Raw genomic sequence first — 15,000 nt, forward strand, 5'->3', positions numbered from 1 at the left:
TGTTGGGGCCAACGGTTGTTTGATCCAAGCATGTGTCGTTGCATATGAAACAGGAATGAGCTTGTGAAGCCCTGCCCTTCTGTCTCAAGCTTTAATCAATAATACGGCAACAGAACTCTCTTTTATTCCAAGGGCGAGAGAGGATATAAGGACAAGGTGGGCGAGAGAAAGAGAGAGAAGGGGAATTAGTTTTATGATCTGCAACATCCTGCCAGGACTTTTATTGGACGCCTAAGCATGCGTGACCTGCCCCTCTCGCAGGGCGCTGTGAAATGGTGTTGACCTTGTGCATTGTGGGTTTGACCCCCTCGACCAGTCCTCCCCGAGCATCCCAACCTAACCTGGTCTCCCTCCACCCACACACACGCACGCACGCACACACACACACACACACACACACACACACACACACACTCCCAACACAGCTCCTCTCTGACCTCAGCGACGCGGGACAGATAAATTAACCAGCTGCTTCATTGGCCTAATTTCCCCTATATTAGCTGTGGAGCACGTTTAGGGTTGTTTATGTGCCTGGGTGTGTGTGTGTGTGTGTATGTGTGTGTGTGCGTGTGTGTGTGTGTATGTGTCCTCAAACGGAACCATTCATTAACATGGCCTGTGTAAACACATGTGGTTCTAGATAGGTTTATGGAGAGTGTTGAAACCAGTGTCGGAGGATTGATTAATAACATTCCTGATTGCCATATGCTTCACACTGAGCAGGGTGAGGGGGGGGGGGGGGGGGGGGGGGGCAGGGACAGGGCATTAATACCTACCCCTGAGGATGTAGTTCTGGTAGTTCTGGTCTGCTTCGGCCCCGACTTTGATCAGGCACGTGAGCCCCTCGGCCACCACAAACTCATGGACCAGGTCCTTGTCATCCTGAGAGGGAGAGAGCAGAGTCGACCTCAGCCAGATCACACCACACCTAGAGGCTACTGGGTAACAGGGAACAGACCTACGAAAACCATCGGCCGATACGGACTGTCAGACGGGAGGATAAGGGAGATCTAAACCTTTGGATGATGCAGCCTTGATTCAGATGGATGTAGATTAATACAACGTTATTTTTGGCTCGCCATATATTTGGTGCAGCTCTTAGTGTAGCACTTAATGTGGTATGATTTATTATCGAATGGCCTTTAAAACCTTGCTAGATGTAGATATAGGCCTCATAAACATGACATTTTTGGCTTGTTTCCATTAACATGCTATATATCTAGCTATGAAACTGTACAGAGATGAGATACTAGCATTACAGTTAATTAAATAGATTTATGCTAACCTTTATAAAAAAAATGAAAAATAAATGGCAGCAAATTATCCTAACTACAGTGTGTGTGTCTCCCCGTGGACAAATTACCCAGCATGCTCCGAGCGCCTCATTTCCTGTGCTCATGACAACCCTGTGTTTTGGTGCTGCCTAAAATGCTGGTTGCTAAGTGCCTGTTGCTCCCTCTCATTCAATTAGCCGTGGAGAGGTGCTAGAGTAACAGTAGGAGCGTTGCTGTCCTGCTCTAATGGCTGGGTAGACACGCCGCCATGAGCGTGAGCGCACTTCACTGGGACCGTCCGATATTTATGGACCTACGGACCGCAAACCCTCCAGCGCCCACCATTCTGGCTCAAGCGACGGAGAACATTTTAGGCTCCCACACAGCAAGTTCAGCTCACTGAATCTTACCTGACTGACAGACCAAATGAGGCCTTAAAAGAAGTTGGGTCTTTGCAGACTGGGCAGAAAAGGCCTCGTTACTGAGTCAGCAGGGCTGCCATTCTGACACAGCAGACATGGGGCCTATTAAATACCCCTGCCTCTACCCCAGCCCTGCTATTACCATAGCATCATATGATTAACTTTAATCACATTACTGCTGTTTTATAACTGTCATGGAGCTGTGTTTGTGAACAATGAGCTCCTGGCTTGACTGGTTAGCTTGTACCATTTCCTCAGGGAGATTACTTTATACTCTGGCACATGCTCTCAGCGCTATGGCTTTCACTTCTCATGTCACCACACAGCGCTCGTTGGCAGACGGACAGTTTCCTAACATCCACAGTCTTGGGAGACCGAATGCATAGGTTCGACTGTTTACGACCATTTTGCTCAATTTGAAGAATGTGTAGCGTACTAGACACATTTCTAACAATATCGAAAAGGACAACAATACCTCTGTGTCTCTGCTTTGATATCGGGATATGAAATAAGATGTAAAACACATGTGAGGAGCACAGTTTCTATCATAAACCTGAGATGAAATACACGGTGGAGAAAGACGCTTATGGTTTTTATGCACGGTTGCTAGTTCGGCTTGTTTGGGTCATATTTTGCAGGGTTCCTGTCCTCCAACTTATCCACTTTATATCTGCCCCCCCCCCCCCCCCCCCCCCCCGCCCTTCCCGCCTCCCCCCCCCCCCGCCAACAGATGACTAAAACACCTGCGTCTCTCACACCTGTCGACGGCTGCGTAATTTAAGCGCGGTAGGTTTTCAGCTGGCCGTGGCGTGGGCTGCTGAGGCCGGCCAGTCAGGTGAGGGGGGGGGGGGGGGGAGCGGGGGGGGGGGGGAAGGGAGCCGTAAACACCGTCAGAGCTCTCTCCAGCCCGCGGGAATACACACTCCTGCCTCCAGCACAGCTTTAACTTGGATCAATGATGGAGACTCCAGTCATTTGGCAAACGCTCTGTGTATAACTGTACAAATGCGCCCTAACTCGGAGAGAATTAAGTGGACGCACACAGCTGGGCTTATGAAGAAAAACCATGCACTCTGCGACCACATAGAAAGAAAGGTATGCTGATATGGTTACTTTAGACACAGGCTAGGATTACATGCTGTGTTTTCCGTCCAAACACGTGAATTAAATCCATATCAGCATGAGGACTTGAGGGGAGAGAGGTTATCCCAGGGCATGTGCTGTAAAGCTGTGTGAGCAGCCAGGCTTGCCCTCAGCCAAACCCAACCGTTCCTATAGAGGGTTTTCACAGCCCGTCATCAGTCGGCCATGTTGGAGGTTGAAGCTACTGAATGTAGATAGCTAGCTAGATAGATAGATCAATAGATAGACCTATCTATCTACCTATCTATCTAGTCGTTAGCCTAAACCTGAGCTTACACCTTGCTCAACCTAAGCTTAAACCTCCAACATGGCCGGCCGTGAAAACCCTCTATTTGCAAGCGGGGTGTCCTGTCCTATTCCTGGCCCCTGTCAACCACCATCTCTCTCGTTCCCGCCCAACTGTCGTCTACCGACGGCTAACGCCCCCCCCCCCCGTGCCGTCACAGACGCCCCGCCAGGCTCGGTATGTGAGGCAGACAGATCTCCTGACCGAGGGGCTGGACCTGAGACCAACGAGGCCCGGCGCTGAAGGTCCCTGCCACGGAGACAGCCCTCAGCGGGGGGAGGGAGGCCCTCCGGAAAACACAACAAAAACATCACCGACCGCGTGTGTTTGCGTATGAGCTTTCTCGCCGGGAGTGCGTTTTTCCGCGGGCGCGCGTCCGGGTCACGCGGGAGGAACGTCTGATGGCTGGTGAGAAACGACAGCAGAGCGGCGCCCCGGTCAGAGGCCACGGCTGCGGTTGGGATCAGACGGCCTTCTGGGAGCCGGTCAGGAGTAAAAGAGAAAATTACCTGGAATATCTGCTTGAGGGAAAACAGGGCTCTCCTCAGCTCTCGTCCGCTCGAGTTGTAGAGTTTCTCTGTGAGGGAGAGAGAGAATGGGGAGAGAGAGAGAGAGGGAGAAAAAGATCAGTTTACATTCAGTCACAGCTGCGGTACTTTTCCATGTCGGGGGCTCGAGGAAAAGCTAACTCGACCGAGGTTTGGCGGCCGGAGGATCGTAGAAAGATAGCCCCTCGGTGAGTGAGTGAAAGACGGCCTCCTCTGGCCTGCGTAAGACGACCCGAGAAAAAACCCTTTGTTACCGTCAAACTACAGTACATTAACCTGTTCCGTTTGATTTATAAGTAGCGTTAGCCAGCCTGTACCCCGGTATATGGCTATGTTCACTGTTCCGTTCCGTCCAGGGGGGAGAAGTGTTCTCTGCTGTGCTGAGGGAAACGGTAGCTAAGAGCACATCTGTGGACAGTTAGTCAACACTGGACCTTATGCTGACACGGATATCTGCTGCCCTGCCACAACACAACACTGCACAGCTACCACATCGTCGTCGTCATCTCCGCAGACGACCGCAACCGTCGACTAGCCGACAGGGACAGGGTGTGTGAGGGGGGTGGGGGGGGGGGGGGACTCGTGCGAAGACTACAAGGCCTTTGGTAACGTAGCGGCTAGATGTCTTGCTGCATTGGCCCTGTTGCGGTATGACACGGCATCTTTGCTGGTCATCTCCTCGTCGTTCCCCGTCTCCGCCAGCGAGTGGCGCTGTCGAGCAGCGGAGCGTGACAGCAGTGGCGAGCAGTTCTGCAGTGGAGGCACAGCGGCGTGCAACACAGGCTGAGGGGGAGTCTCTCTGACTCAGCGAAACCAGCGCCACTGCTGCAGATAGCAACATTCACCCCCCCCCCACCCCACCACCCACACACACACCTTTCTCTCTCTCTCTCTCTCGCTCTCTCTCTCTCTCCGCACGTCTTTTGCTCATCATGTGTTCTCCTCTCTGCTGTACAAAGATGCTCGAGTCCTAGCTGGTCCTGACCTTGAGCGATGTCTCCAGAGTGACCTCACCTTGAGGTCTGAGCTGGCGCGGGGGGGGGGGGGGGGGGGGTTCGGGGTGGGGGGCTCATGAAGACATTAGCAACGCTCAGCTCTGCGATGACACGCTCAGTCTGTCCCGCTGGTCGACCGGCTCATCAACATTCCATCGCTGCCCCGATCACAGTGGCACCGAGAGGACACAGGGATTTATCCCCGTCTCTCGGTGTGTGTGTGTGTGTGTGTGTGTGTGTGCATGCATGTGCATGTGTGAGTGTGTGTGCGTGCGTGCGTGTGTGTGTGCATGCATATGCATGTGAATGTGTGTGTGTGTGCATGCATGTGCATGTGTGTGTGCATGTGTGTGTGTGTGCGTGCGACAGATGTGCACAGAGTATAAACCGTAACAGTCCAGTGCTGGCTGTTGAACCCCTCGGGTCTTTGAAGCGCTCTGTCTGTCTGTCTGTCTGTCTGTCTGTCTGTCTGTCTGTCTGTCTGTCTGTCTGTCTGTCTGTCTGTCTGTCTGTCTTGTCTGTCTGTCTGTCTGTCTGTCTGTCTGTCTGTCTGTCTGTCTGTAGAAGCTGCTGCTGCTGATTCTATTCAGCAGTGTGAGAAACACACACAGTCTGATGGGCGCATATGCTTGGGATTCAGGGCCACAGGCCTCCATTCATCATTGTTGTCTCCTGCCATAGACTACGTCTCTCTCAGCTGTGTGTGTGTGTTTGTGTGTGTGTGTGTGTGTGTGTGTGTTTATGCATATGCTGTCTTCCAGCTCTGTTGGCACACACACACACACACACACACACACACAAAGATACACACACAGGCGTCCTTCCGAATACACCGCCAGACCATCTGCACTCAGACAGACGCAGCCATGACCCGACAGACTCCAGCGGCCTCCTCTCACACCCGTATAACACACACACACACACACACACACACACAGACACACACACACACACACACACACACACACATCAGCATGTCTCCCAGCAGCACCGGCCAGCAGAATCTCAGACAGCCCCCCCCCACCTCCGGCACACGAGATTAAGACCAGGGATTTCATGGGTCGAGAGTTATTGGAAAAATCTAGTATGAGGCTCATCAGACTAATCTTAGGCCCGCTGAGGACATCGCTGGGCAATGACTGTCTGCTCGACAGCTGAGGGGGTTCAGACCGAGCCGCGCTACCGTAACGCCACGCACTCTCCAGACGTGGGGCGCCAACCCTTCGCTCTCGAGAGGCGAGCCGCAGAGACGAGGGGGGGGAGGCGCGGGCGGCCCGGGACGAGCCGCTGCCGTGGCCTACGGTAAAATTCAAATTCACATTTTATTTGTCACATACACAATTATACAGAGTGCAATGTGCAGTAAAACGCTTCAAATACCCATCCGCCAAACACAAGCACATCCGACGACGGACGTGTCGACAACGAACACGAGACGGATTTGGGCCGGAGGAGGCCGTTTTCTTCCCCTAGATAGCGTCGCTGGAGATCAAAGAAACCCTAGTGGATCGTTGCCCGCTGGAGGAGATAAAAGCTCAAGCCAGGCCGGTCAGTTGCCTTACATGGCACTGACGATGAGGGCCAGGGATCGGTCTGTTATGGCTGCCTTCCACTAACTCACTGGCATCGCACCCTCGCGCATAAATCTGCCAGAGAAGTGAGGATGTATTTACAGAGCGCAACTTTATGGTACAGCGCTGATATACAGTACGAGGCCAAATGCATCATGGGAAAGAAATGTGCGAATCGCAAAACATAATGTTACACAATGTATACATTAAACAATGGAACATACTGTGCTACACTGGGTGATTTTCTCTGCCTAAACATGGGAAAGTTATTAGTCCAAAAAGAAAATATAATAGGTAGCTGTCTCTTACTATTACTTGTTTATAATGACCAATTCAAAGGCCAAAATCCACTTCTTAGCATTTGTGAACATTATTAAGATGGACAGATCTAGGATAGTATCCTCTTATGCAGCCCGGGCGATTATTTTGCCGTGTTGACCCATTTAAGCCAACTACATCTCCTTCCAGACACCAGACACCTTCCATACCTGCATGCCACGTCAGCTCAGTGCCAAACCACCAGCCAGCTGGCATCATGCCCTCATCCCCATTACTATGTTCCCGCTATGGCCAAGGTGTGGGTAGCGGGCACTGGAGGTGGGTCAACACCCCACGCACAGCGGAATCAAAGCTTCCCGCTGCAGCAGGTCAGGACAGGGTCGTAGCCGTGGCGGCGTGCCTCAGAACGATGACTCAGAAGTCCGATTAAGCATCTCTACACAGCTGAGTTCTCTGATCACTGGAGAGTGGAGAGGGGAGTGCAACTATGTAGGTTAGTCATCACACCTTACCCCTTAGCCAAGCTGCCAAAATATGATTAACCGTCTAATGGCTAAACACTTTAATGTTTAATTGTTCATCATAAATCAGCGGACTATTTTTGGTCCGAATTTTATCGTATTACAGTCAACGATATAAAATGCTAATCTGTCCATACAGCTTTTCTTAATTTACATCCAACAGTACCAAAAAAAAAACAACGTAATAAATGCTTGATGTGTTCTGGCCAAATCCACCCAGTTGAAGGGCCTCTGATTGGGGCCTGCTGCACCAGAAGTCAGGACAGTGATCCGTCTTATCTGCCAAGGGGGGGGGCGTCCAGAGTAGTTGTACTAATCCTGCGGGGCCGTGTTGCAGAGGGAGAGGCCAATCAACGATGGCATGGAGGTGAAATTCCTCCGCACTCTTTCGGTTCCATTTGCACAAAGGGCCTGTGCTCCTCAACTCAGCCCTGAAGCCTTCGCCGCAATAAAACTGTCAGAGAGTTATTCCTGCCCACCGCAAAATGAAGCCCATCTGTAGAAACAGACAGCTCTTTCCCCCTGTCCCTGTCCGCAGTCCGCACACCGGCGCGCCTCCCAAAGAGGCCCTCCTTTAATGAGAAATAGCTCAGCTCAGATTAGTTCCATACCAGCTGGCACAGATAAGTACCCGCAAAGTAGGAGCCCTCGCTGCATCCCGCTATTAGGGAGGGAAAACAAGGCGAGGAAACTAGGTATTCTGCGAGGAGGAAATGGATCTGGACCTCGACTCTCAAACCTCTGCTCCTTTCAAACCTTCTTCTTCTCAGAGAGCGGGCGTCTCGCCTTTCGGACCCGATGGTCTGTTGCATTTGTCATGCTCCGAGCGCAGCGCCAAGCCAAACCTGCCGCTGCTTGGCCGAGGGCGGGACGACGGTGCGCGGCGCATAGTTGGGGTTTTGTAATATGTTCTCGGGCGCTGGAGAAACACATCAATCCTGACTACAGGTGCTGTAGCTGATGAAGTACAAATGGAAAGACAAATTACAACTGCCGATCAATGCTCCATAGCCACAGTTAGGCACGCCAGTAAGGCACAGAGAGCTTTTCTATGAGTCTTAAATGAGAGTATAGGATAGAGAGAGAGAGAGAGAGAGAGAGAGAGAGAGAGAGAGAGAGGGAGGGAGAGAGAGAGAGAGAGAGAGAGAGAGAGAGAGAGGGAGGGAGAGAGAGACAGAGGAGTGCAGCTGAGGACAAGCAGCAGCTTTTCTGTACCTGTCCATCCTACCTTGTCCTAAGGCTCCCACTTACAAGAATCTGCCTGAGTAAAACATGATGACTCAACAAGATGAACGCTCTCTCTCCCGTGCATCGTGTTGACATCGTGGCAGCTGCAGCTGCTTGTCCTGCTAGGCCTCCCCGCAAGGATTCAAACTCACTACTGGAACAACCACCCAGATCCTATGATCTCAAAATTATAACAATTCCCTCAAAAAAGTAGTAAAAGTGAATCCCTATAATCATCGGGTATATGCTACCTACGGCAGCAGAGGGGAGGAATGGGGAGGAGCTGTTGCCTCGTTGGCAGGTCTGGAATCCAGGGTTGGTCTCTCTCTAGAGACAGACACCTCAGGAGACCAGGGGGGGTGCTTCTGTCTGGACCACAGCCTGGCTCCGTCGCTCTCTCTGTCTGCCTCTCTGTCTGCCTCTACTACGCTCGCTCTGGATTCTCAGTTTCGCTTGAAAACATCCTTTTGTACAAATCAGCTCAACAAAAGTTCCACATGATCCACTGACTTTAACGACCGTTGTTGACATTCACCGATCAATATTCATTTGCGTGGACAGTTCTGCAGCGAATGTTTACTCGCTGGCTTTACGACACGCTAACGTAACGTCTTCGACCCTATAATCATCGCAGAGCTGATAAACCTGAGGGCGTCCTTTGTTAGTTGGGGTTAGGGTTAGCCTAACACAACTTCCCCTTTCTTTCCGGCTATTCAAAGCACACAACCGCACGCTCATTCACTTATGTACCCGCACGCCTTTATTTCCAGCTAACGCCATAAAATGAAAAGGATGACTAGCGCTGCTCAGGCTTTGCACAGCAGGCTTTGCACATAAACCACATCCAAGGGCCACAGCCCGGCAAGCCACAAAGAGCCCGTAGGCAGGACAGGCCCGTGAACCCAGCCGGCCGTAAATCAGACGCTCTTTGAGCTGCTGATACCTCAGACTGAGAGGAGGGGGCGACGGGTAGGGTGGGGGGAGGGGCGTGTTTATGTCACTGCGTCTCTCTGTTTAACTCGCCCACAGGCGATTAGGTAGTTTACCTGTACGGGGAGGAAAATGTGAGCCGTTGAAACAGAAATAGAAACGGCACACTGGGCTGTACACACAACAGGAGATGAGGTGTTAAGTGATGGAACAAATTGTAAAGTGATAAAGGTGTTTTCAACCTATAAAAAGGGGTTTTGTTTGGAAGAAGAATGACGAGTCGTTAACCCAGTTCCTGTCTTTATAAGGTGATTCTGATGTCTGAGATAGTCTAGCCTTTTGTGAGGCAAACGACTCGAAAATGCGAGCCGCTCCGAACGTTTAGCGCGAGCTCGTTTGGGTTTTATATTCACTCGAACACTACCGCAACTGTGCTGAGAACATGTCTGTGAGTGTTGGCGACCGCATCTTAGCGTCGCACGCCCAGCAGTAGCACAACATCACGCCGCGGCTGATCTAAAAACGAGAACCCGGATCAGCCGCGCGCTGGGGAAGAAGACGACGGCCCCTACGTGGCCTACGTAGCAATACCGCCACTCGCGGAAATAATGTCGGCACACAACTGTCATCGCTGCATGTTGTATATATGTAAATGATCTGGGTTACTGGGCTGCCGGCTCCAGCCCGCTGACCCGGTGGCGAGGCAGGGACGGTAACCTCAGGCCCGGTCCGGTGCCGCCCCGCCCCGGGGCGCCCCAGCCGGGCCCGGCCTGTATTTAGCCCAGCCCTGGAGCCTGTGGAGCCGGGACCGTCGGGCCGCTCCAGTCTGTGAGAGGTGAACGCGGTCAACCTCAGAGCCTGAGGTCTGCCATCGTCCTCCAGGGACGGACGGAGACAGACAGAGAGACGGAGAGAGAGAAAGCAAGAGAGAGAGAGAGAAAGAGAGACGGAGAGAGAGAAAGCAAGAGAGAAAGAGAGAGAGAGAGAGAAAGAAAGAGAGAGAAAGAGAGAGAGAGAGAGAGCGCACTCTCATGTGCGGTAGGGTCACCACGGCATCGCCTGCCACGGCTCCGACAAAACTCACTCATCTTTTATTTCATATCCGGGATATTTTCATGACAACTCATTCATTTTATGTGCAACGGATCTCTCTAGGCACGAGAGCCCACCCACCCCCCCCTCCCACCCTCTCTCTCTCTCTCTCTCTCTCTCCCTCTCTCTCTCTCTCAAGGCAAATCCTGTTCCAAATTTATGGAGAGAAAACAGAAGTAATTAGAGAGAGGGACCTCCCAACATGTGTACGGGCTCGTAACGTGCTATTTTGTGGACTGGAGGGCTTCTTAGCTTTCATCCCCCCCCCCCCAGAACAAAAGCATGAGGTGGATGATGGTTCAATAAAAGGAAATGAATGCACCGGGGTGGAAACCATTAGGAGCTAATGCAGGTAGGGATGACATCACTCCCCAGGAGTCCGGCCTTTCATTACAGCCGGAGAGGAAACCAAAACAATTAATGCGCCCAAATGTTACAGTTTACTGAGTCAGTATGTGTGTGTGTGTGTGTGCGTGTGTGAGTGTGTGTGTGTGTTGTGTGTGTCGGCATGTGCCATATGTGAATGAGAGCGAGCGAACGCACATTCACACACACATCCATTTACAGTCTGCACTAAAAGAATATAGACATTAATTAATTTGTTCCTGCCACTTGGAGTTCCTTCAAATGCTTTGGGAGCATTGATGGGAGACAGATGGCGAGAGTGGGTTTGATTAGAGCGAGCCCAGGCTGGCCACACAGACAGACAGGCTGAGGGAGGGCTCTGTCACTGGGAGGCTTCACAGGAAGGCCCGACTTTACCCAGGAGGCCTCGCTGTCCCGGCACTTCCTGTCCCGCTCTCCGCGGGACAGAGGAGAGGACCAACTGCACGTGTCTCGACGACGTCATCGTTCGTCTCCTCGTCCAGTAAAACACCGCGGGACTCTCTGTCCCTCCAGAATCACTGTGTTGCTGTCTGTCTCTATTACAGTCTCTATCCCTCCAGAGGAGTCTGTCCCTCCGGAATCGCATATTAAAGGAACACACCAACTTTTGGGGGAAATTAGCTTGTTTGCCATCTTCCCCAGAGTCAGATAAGAAGATACATACCCTTCTTTTCTCTGAGCGTGCAGTCGGAAGCATTGAGACCCGTTAGCACCGTTAGCCTAGCTTAGTTCAATCACTGGAGGTGGATTTGAAACATTAGCCTAGGCTAACGGCTGTAATGGGTCTCAATGCTTCTTAATGCATGCACAGAGAAGAGAAGGGTATGTATCTTCTTATCGGACTCTGGGGAAGATGGCAAATAAGATTATTCCAGAGCTGCCAACTTTGAAGAAAGTATTGGAGTACTACCCATTAAGCAAGGGTCTTGGATCCTTCATCTTTGTGTGTGTGTGTGTGTGTGTGTGTGTTGGTGAATGTGTTGTAGGTGTGTTTGTTTGTTTGTTTGTGTATGTAAGGGTTAACACCCCTCTTCCCACACCCATCTGGCAAAGTATTTACTTACTACTTTGGGTGAAAGGGGGGGGGGGTGCAAATAAACCTGGTTAATACATGCTGATTTGATTTCCTTCACGGACCTTGTACCTCCACTTCCTCCACACAGCGGGAGAAGCCCAGTGTCTTTAGAAGCTCCTGAGAACAGGGCAGAGATTAGGTTTCTGGCCTGTGACATTGGATCCTGGCAGAGCCACCTGATACCCTGGCAGGCCTCCGCCAAGTTCCCATCGAGCAGCTCCCAGCCCTGGGGACCTCTGCCCCCACCACACACGGTCCCCCGAGGAACCTGGGAAACGCGATCGCTCTGTTTACTGAAGGGTTTATGTAAAACACTCATTGTGCAGGTTTATGCTTTTGTCAGCTCATAATGGCTTCTTCAGAGGAGGCATCAATAGGCCTGTCTTTTAGAAATGTAGCCAACGTGCTCGGTGATCCTGGAATACGGTCACACACCCTCGCCGATCGTACGATAAGTTCGATAGCATGATAAAACGCAGCAAAATATACGCGGCACGCAGACGATTTCATTCCCTCCCTGTCAGTTCCCATAGAGAAATCGCGTGTTGCCCAGCCGTCATCAAGATAGCATCACATGCGGGGCAGAGAGAAAACGCAAGGGGACAGCGAGTGCGGAATCTGCAGAATTCCAGGTGGAGACGGAGAGAGAGAGGGAGAGAGGGAGAGAGAGGGAGAGAGAGAGGGAGAGAAAGAGAGAGAGAGAGAGGGAGAGAGAGGGAGAGCGAGAGGGAGAGAGAGAGGGAGAGAAAGAGAGAGGGAGAGAGAGGGAGAGAGAGGGAGAGAGAGAGAGGGAGAGACATGGCAGTATCCCTGATGTGAGGACAGACACATCTTTCATTAGTGCCTGCCTGTCTAATGAGTCATTCCATAGCTACAGTACCAGGTGGGTTGATCCTCACTCGCCCCCCCCCCAGCCCCCCGGCCCAGGGGCTACCCCCACCCCCCACCCCCACCTCGCTGGCAGTGACACAGATACATAGCCGGCCAGACATGAGGGAGAAGGCAGAGAGAGCAGGAATGTTCACATGTAGTCAGCAGGGGAGCAGACAAGGGCCCCTGACACAGATAAACGCCAGGGGAACCAACGATGGGAGCGACGGTATCCCGGCTACCTGGGTGTGTTTTGTGTGCGATACTGCATGTAACATAGGGGCGAGGCTTGGATCTTATCAGACCGGGTGCGAGGATGTAGATGCAATCATCCGGAAAAATGCACATGCTGACACGTGAAGGTGTCACCTTGCCAATCAGAGGCGGGTCCAGCGCTAAAGTTCTTTGTGATCCCTGTTCTGCTGAGGCATTAGTAGCAGCGGTCCCCAAGCGCCTACGGCCCCCTATAAAACCTGGCCCCGTGCTTACAGATGCTGAAAGGATTGGATTTCAAAGTATTGCCCCTATATGTCCAAGTCATATTTAAACGCCCTCGCACAATGGGACCCTCGTAAAACCGGGGTCCCCGAAAAGCAGGTGCTCTCCGCAGGCCGGCCTTTACGGTCAGCCGGCGCTCTTAAGTGTTTTATTTCGCCGTTTCCTCGTCATGTATTGAGACTGCGAACATTTGGGTTGATGCTCCATTCCGGCCCCGGCAGCGGGAGGAAGCGGGCCAACGGGGGTGTGTGTGGAGGGGGGGGGGGGGGGTCACGGGACTCGCAGCTCCGGACTCCAGAACCCCCGACCCCCGTCTCCGACCCCGGCCGCGCGTCGGAAAACAGATGTTCAGAAGCCCCCCCCCCCCCCCCCACTCCTCTGGCTGACACGTCCTCTCTGTCACCACACCTGCACTGCGCTGCGCTCACCAGGGACCCAAAACCGCTCCCGCGCCTACACTTTCCATTTAGGACGTATTCTGTCAAGACACAAACAGGGAGAGGGGGAGAGAGAGAAAGGGAGAGAGAGAGAAAGAAATGGAGAGACTGAGGAAGAGAGAGATAGAGAGAGAGAGAGAGAGAGACTGAGTGAGAGAGAGAGACTGAGGAAGAGAGAGATAGAGATAGAGAGAGAGAGAGAGAGAGTGAGACTGAGTGAGAGAGAGAGACTGAGGAAGAGAGAGAGAGAGACTGAGTGAGAGAGAGACTGAGGAAGAGAGAGAGAGAGAGAGAGAGAGAGAGAAAGAGAGAGAGACTGAGTGAGAGAGAGACTGAGGAAGAGAGATAGAGAGAGGGAGAGAGAGAGAGAGAGAGAGACTGAGTGAGAGAGAGAGAGAGAGACTGAGGAAGAGAGAGATAGTGAGAGAGAGAGACTGAGGAAAAGAGAGAGAGGGGTGGGTGTTTCCTCCCCGTCTCCCGAGTATGAGGGACCTTTGGCACCTGTCTGTCAACAGGCCGGGTTGAGGGGAGCGTCCAGTTAACCTGACGTCCCGTCTAATGAGAGCAGCCTCCCTGTCATCAGGCCCGCCTCCAGCCCATAACGACCCGCGGTAATGACTTCCACCGGCCCGGCGCTGAGCGACCCTCCGATACCCATCTGGCACGAAGCGCACGAAGGAATCCGGTGCGTGCGACGGAGCGAACGGACCCGAGGATCGAATGCGTCGAATGCGTCGAATGCGTTGGCGCATGCGTCCCGAAATCCTCAGACCACAGGCTGGTTTGAGCCGCAGCACGTGTGGCGGCATGAAATCCGCTGGAATGGGCAGTCACAGGGATCCCATATTTGGTTCCTGTCTGGAACGACCCGAACGGCACCTGTTAGAGGGGGGCGCGCCGCTCCAAGTTTCCGAGAGAGCGAGGGGAAGGGGGGGGGGGGGGGCGTGATGGATAATCAATCTGTCAGCTGGACAACACAGACAGGGTCAGGAAAGTGAAGAAACAGAGAGAAGACAGCCCAGACATCTCTCTCTCTCTCTCTCTCTCTCTCTCAGTGAGAGCCAGCCACTAGTCCTGCTAATCCTCTAGTCCTAATGTGAATAACTAACTTTGACAATGAGAGGTCATCTCTGGCCATCAATGTCGTCACCGTCAACCCTGTGAGTTTAACCCGGTCAGTTTAACGTGGCCTGTGACTCTTTTGTGCCTGTCTGAAGTTGGTGCCATATTCTTTGATCATGAGTGTAATCAAAGGGCAATCGAGGAGGGGACAGGCCTACATAAGTACCTTGGCAGTGACCCGGCAGCACCCACCCCCCCGGCGCCGAAGCAGAGGGAGCTCCAGCAGAGCTGCCCCCCACCCCCCACCCCCCCCCTCCACCCCCCAGACTACAATTGCACAGCCCTGGTACAGTGCAATAACAACGCAAAGCACATTAGCGTGT

General features: G+C 52.5%; 1 protein-coding gene across 1 annotated transcript in view; it reads right to left on the bottom strand.

Moving 5' to 3' along the window:
* The window catches only part of fhod3b (formin homology 2 domain containing 3b), a gene marked incomplete at both ends in the record, with an annotated part of 96,608 nt that overhangs the window by 35,121 nt on the left and 46,487 nt on the right, over positions 1–15,000 (bottom strand). The window contains 2 exon segments of the mRNA XM_084442050.1: positions 777–882; positions 3,635–3,702. Of these exon segments, the coding sequence (XP_084298176.1) occupies positions 777–882; positions 3,635–3,702 (174 nt within the window).

The sequence above is a fragment of the Borostomias antarcticus genome (assembly GCF_949987555.1).
Source record: "Borostomias antarcticus genome assembly, chromosome: 8".
Classification (NCBI taxonomy): Eukaryota; Metazoa; Chordata; class Actinopteri; order Stomiiformes; family Stomiidae; genus Borostomias; species Borostomias antarcticus.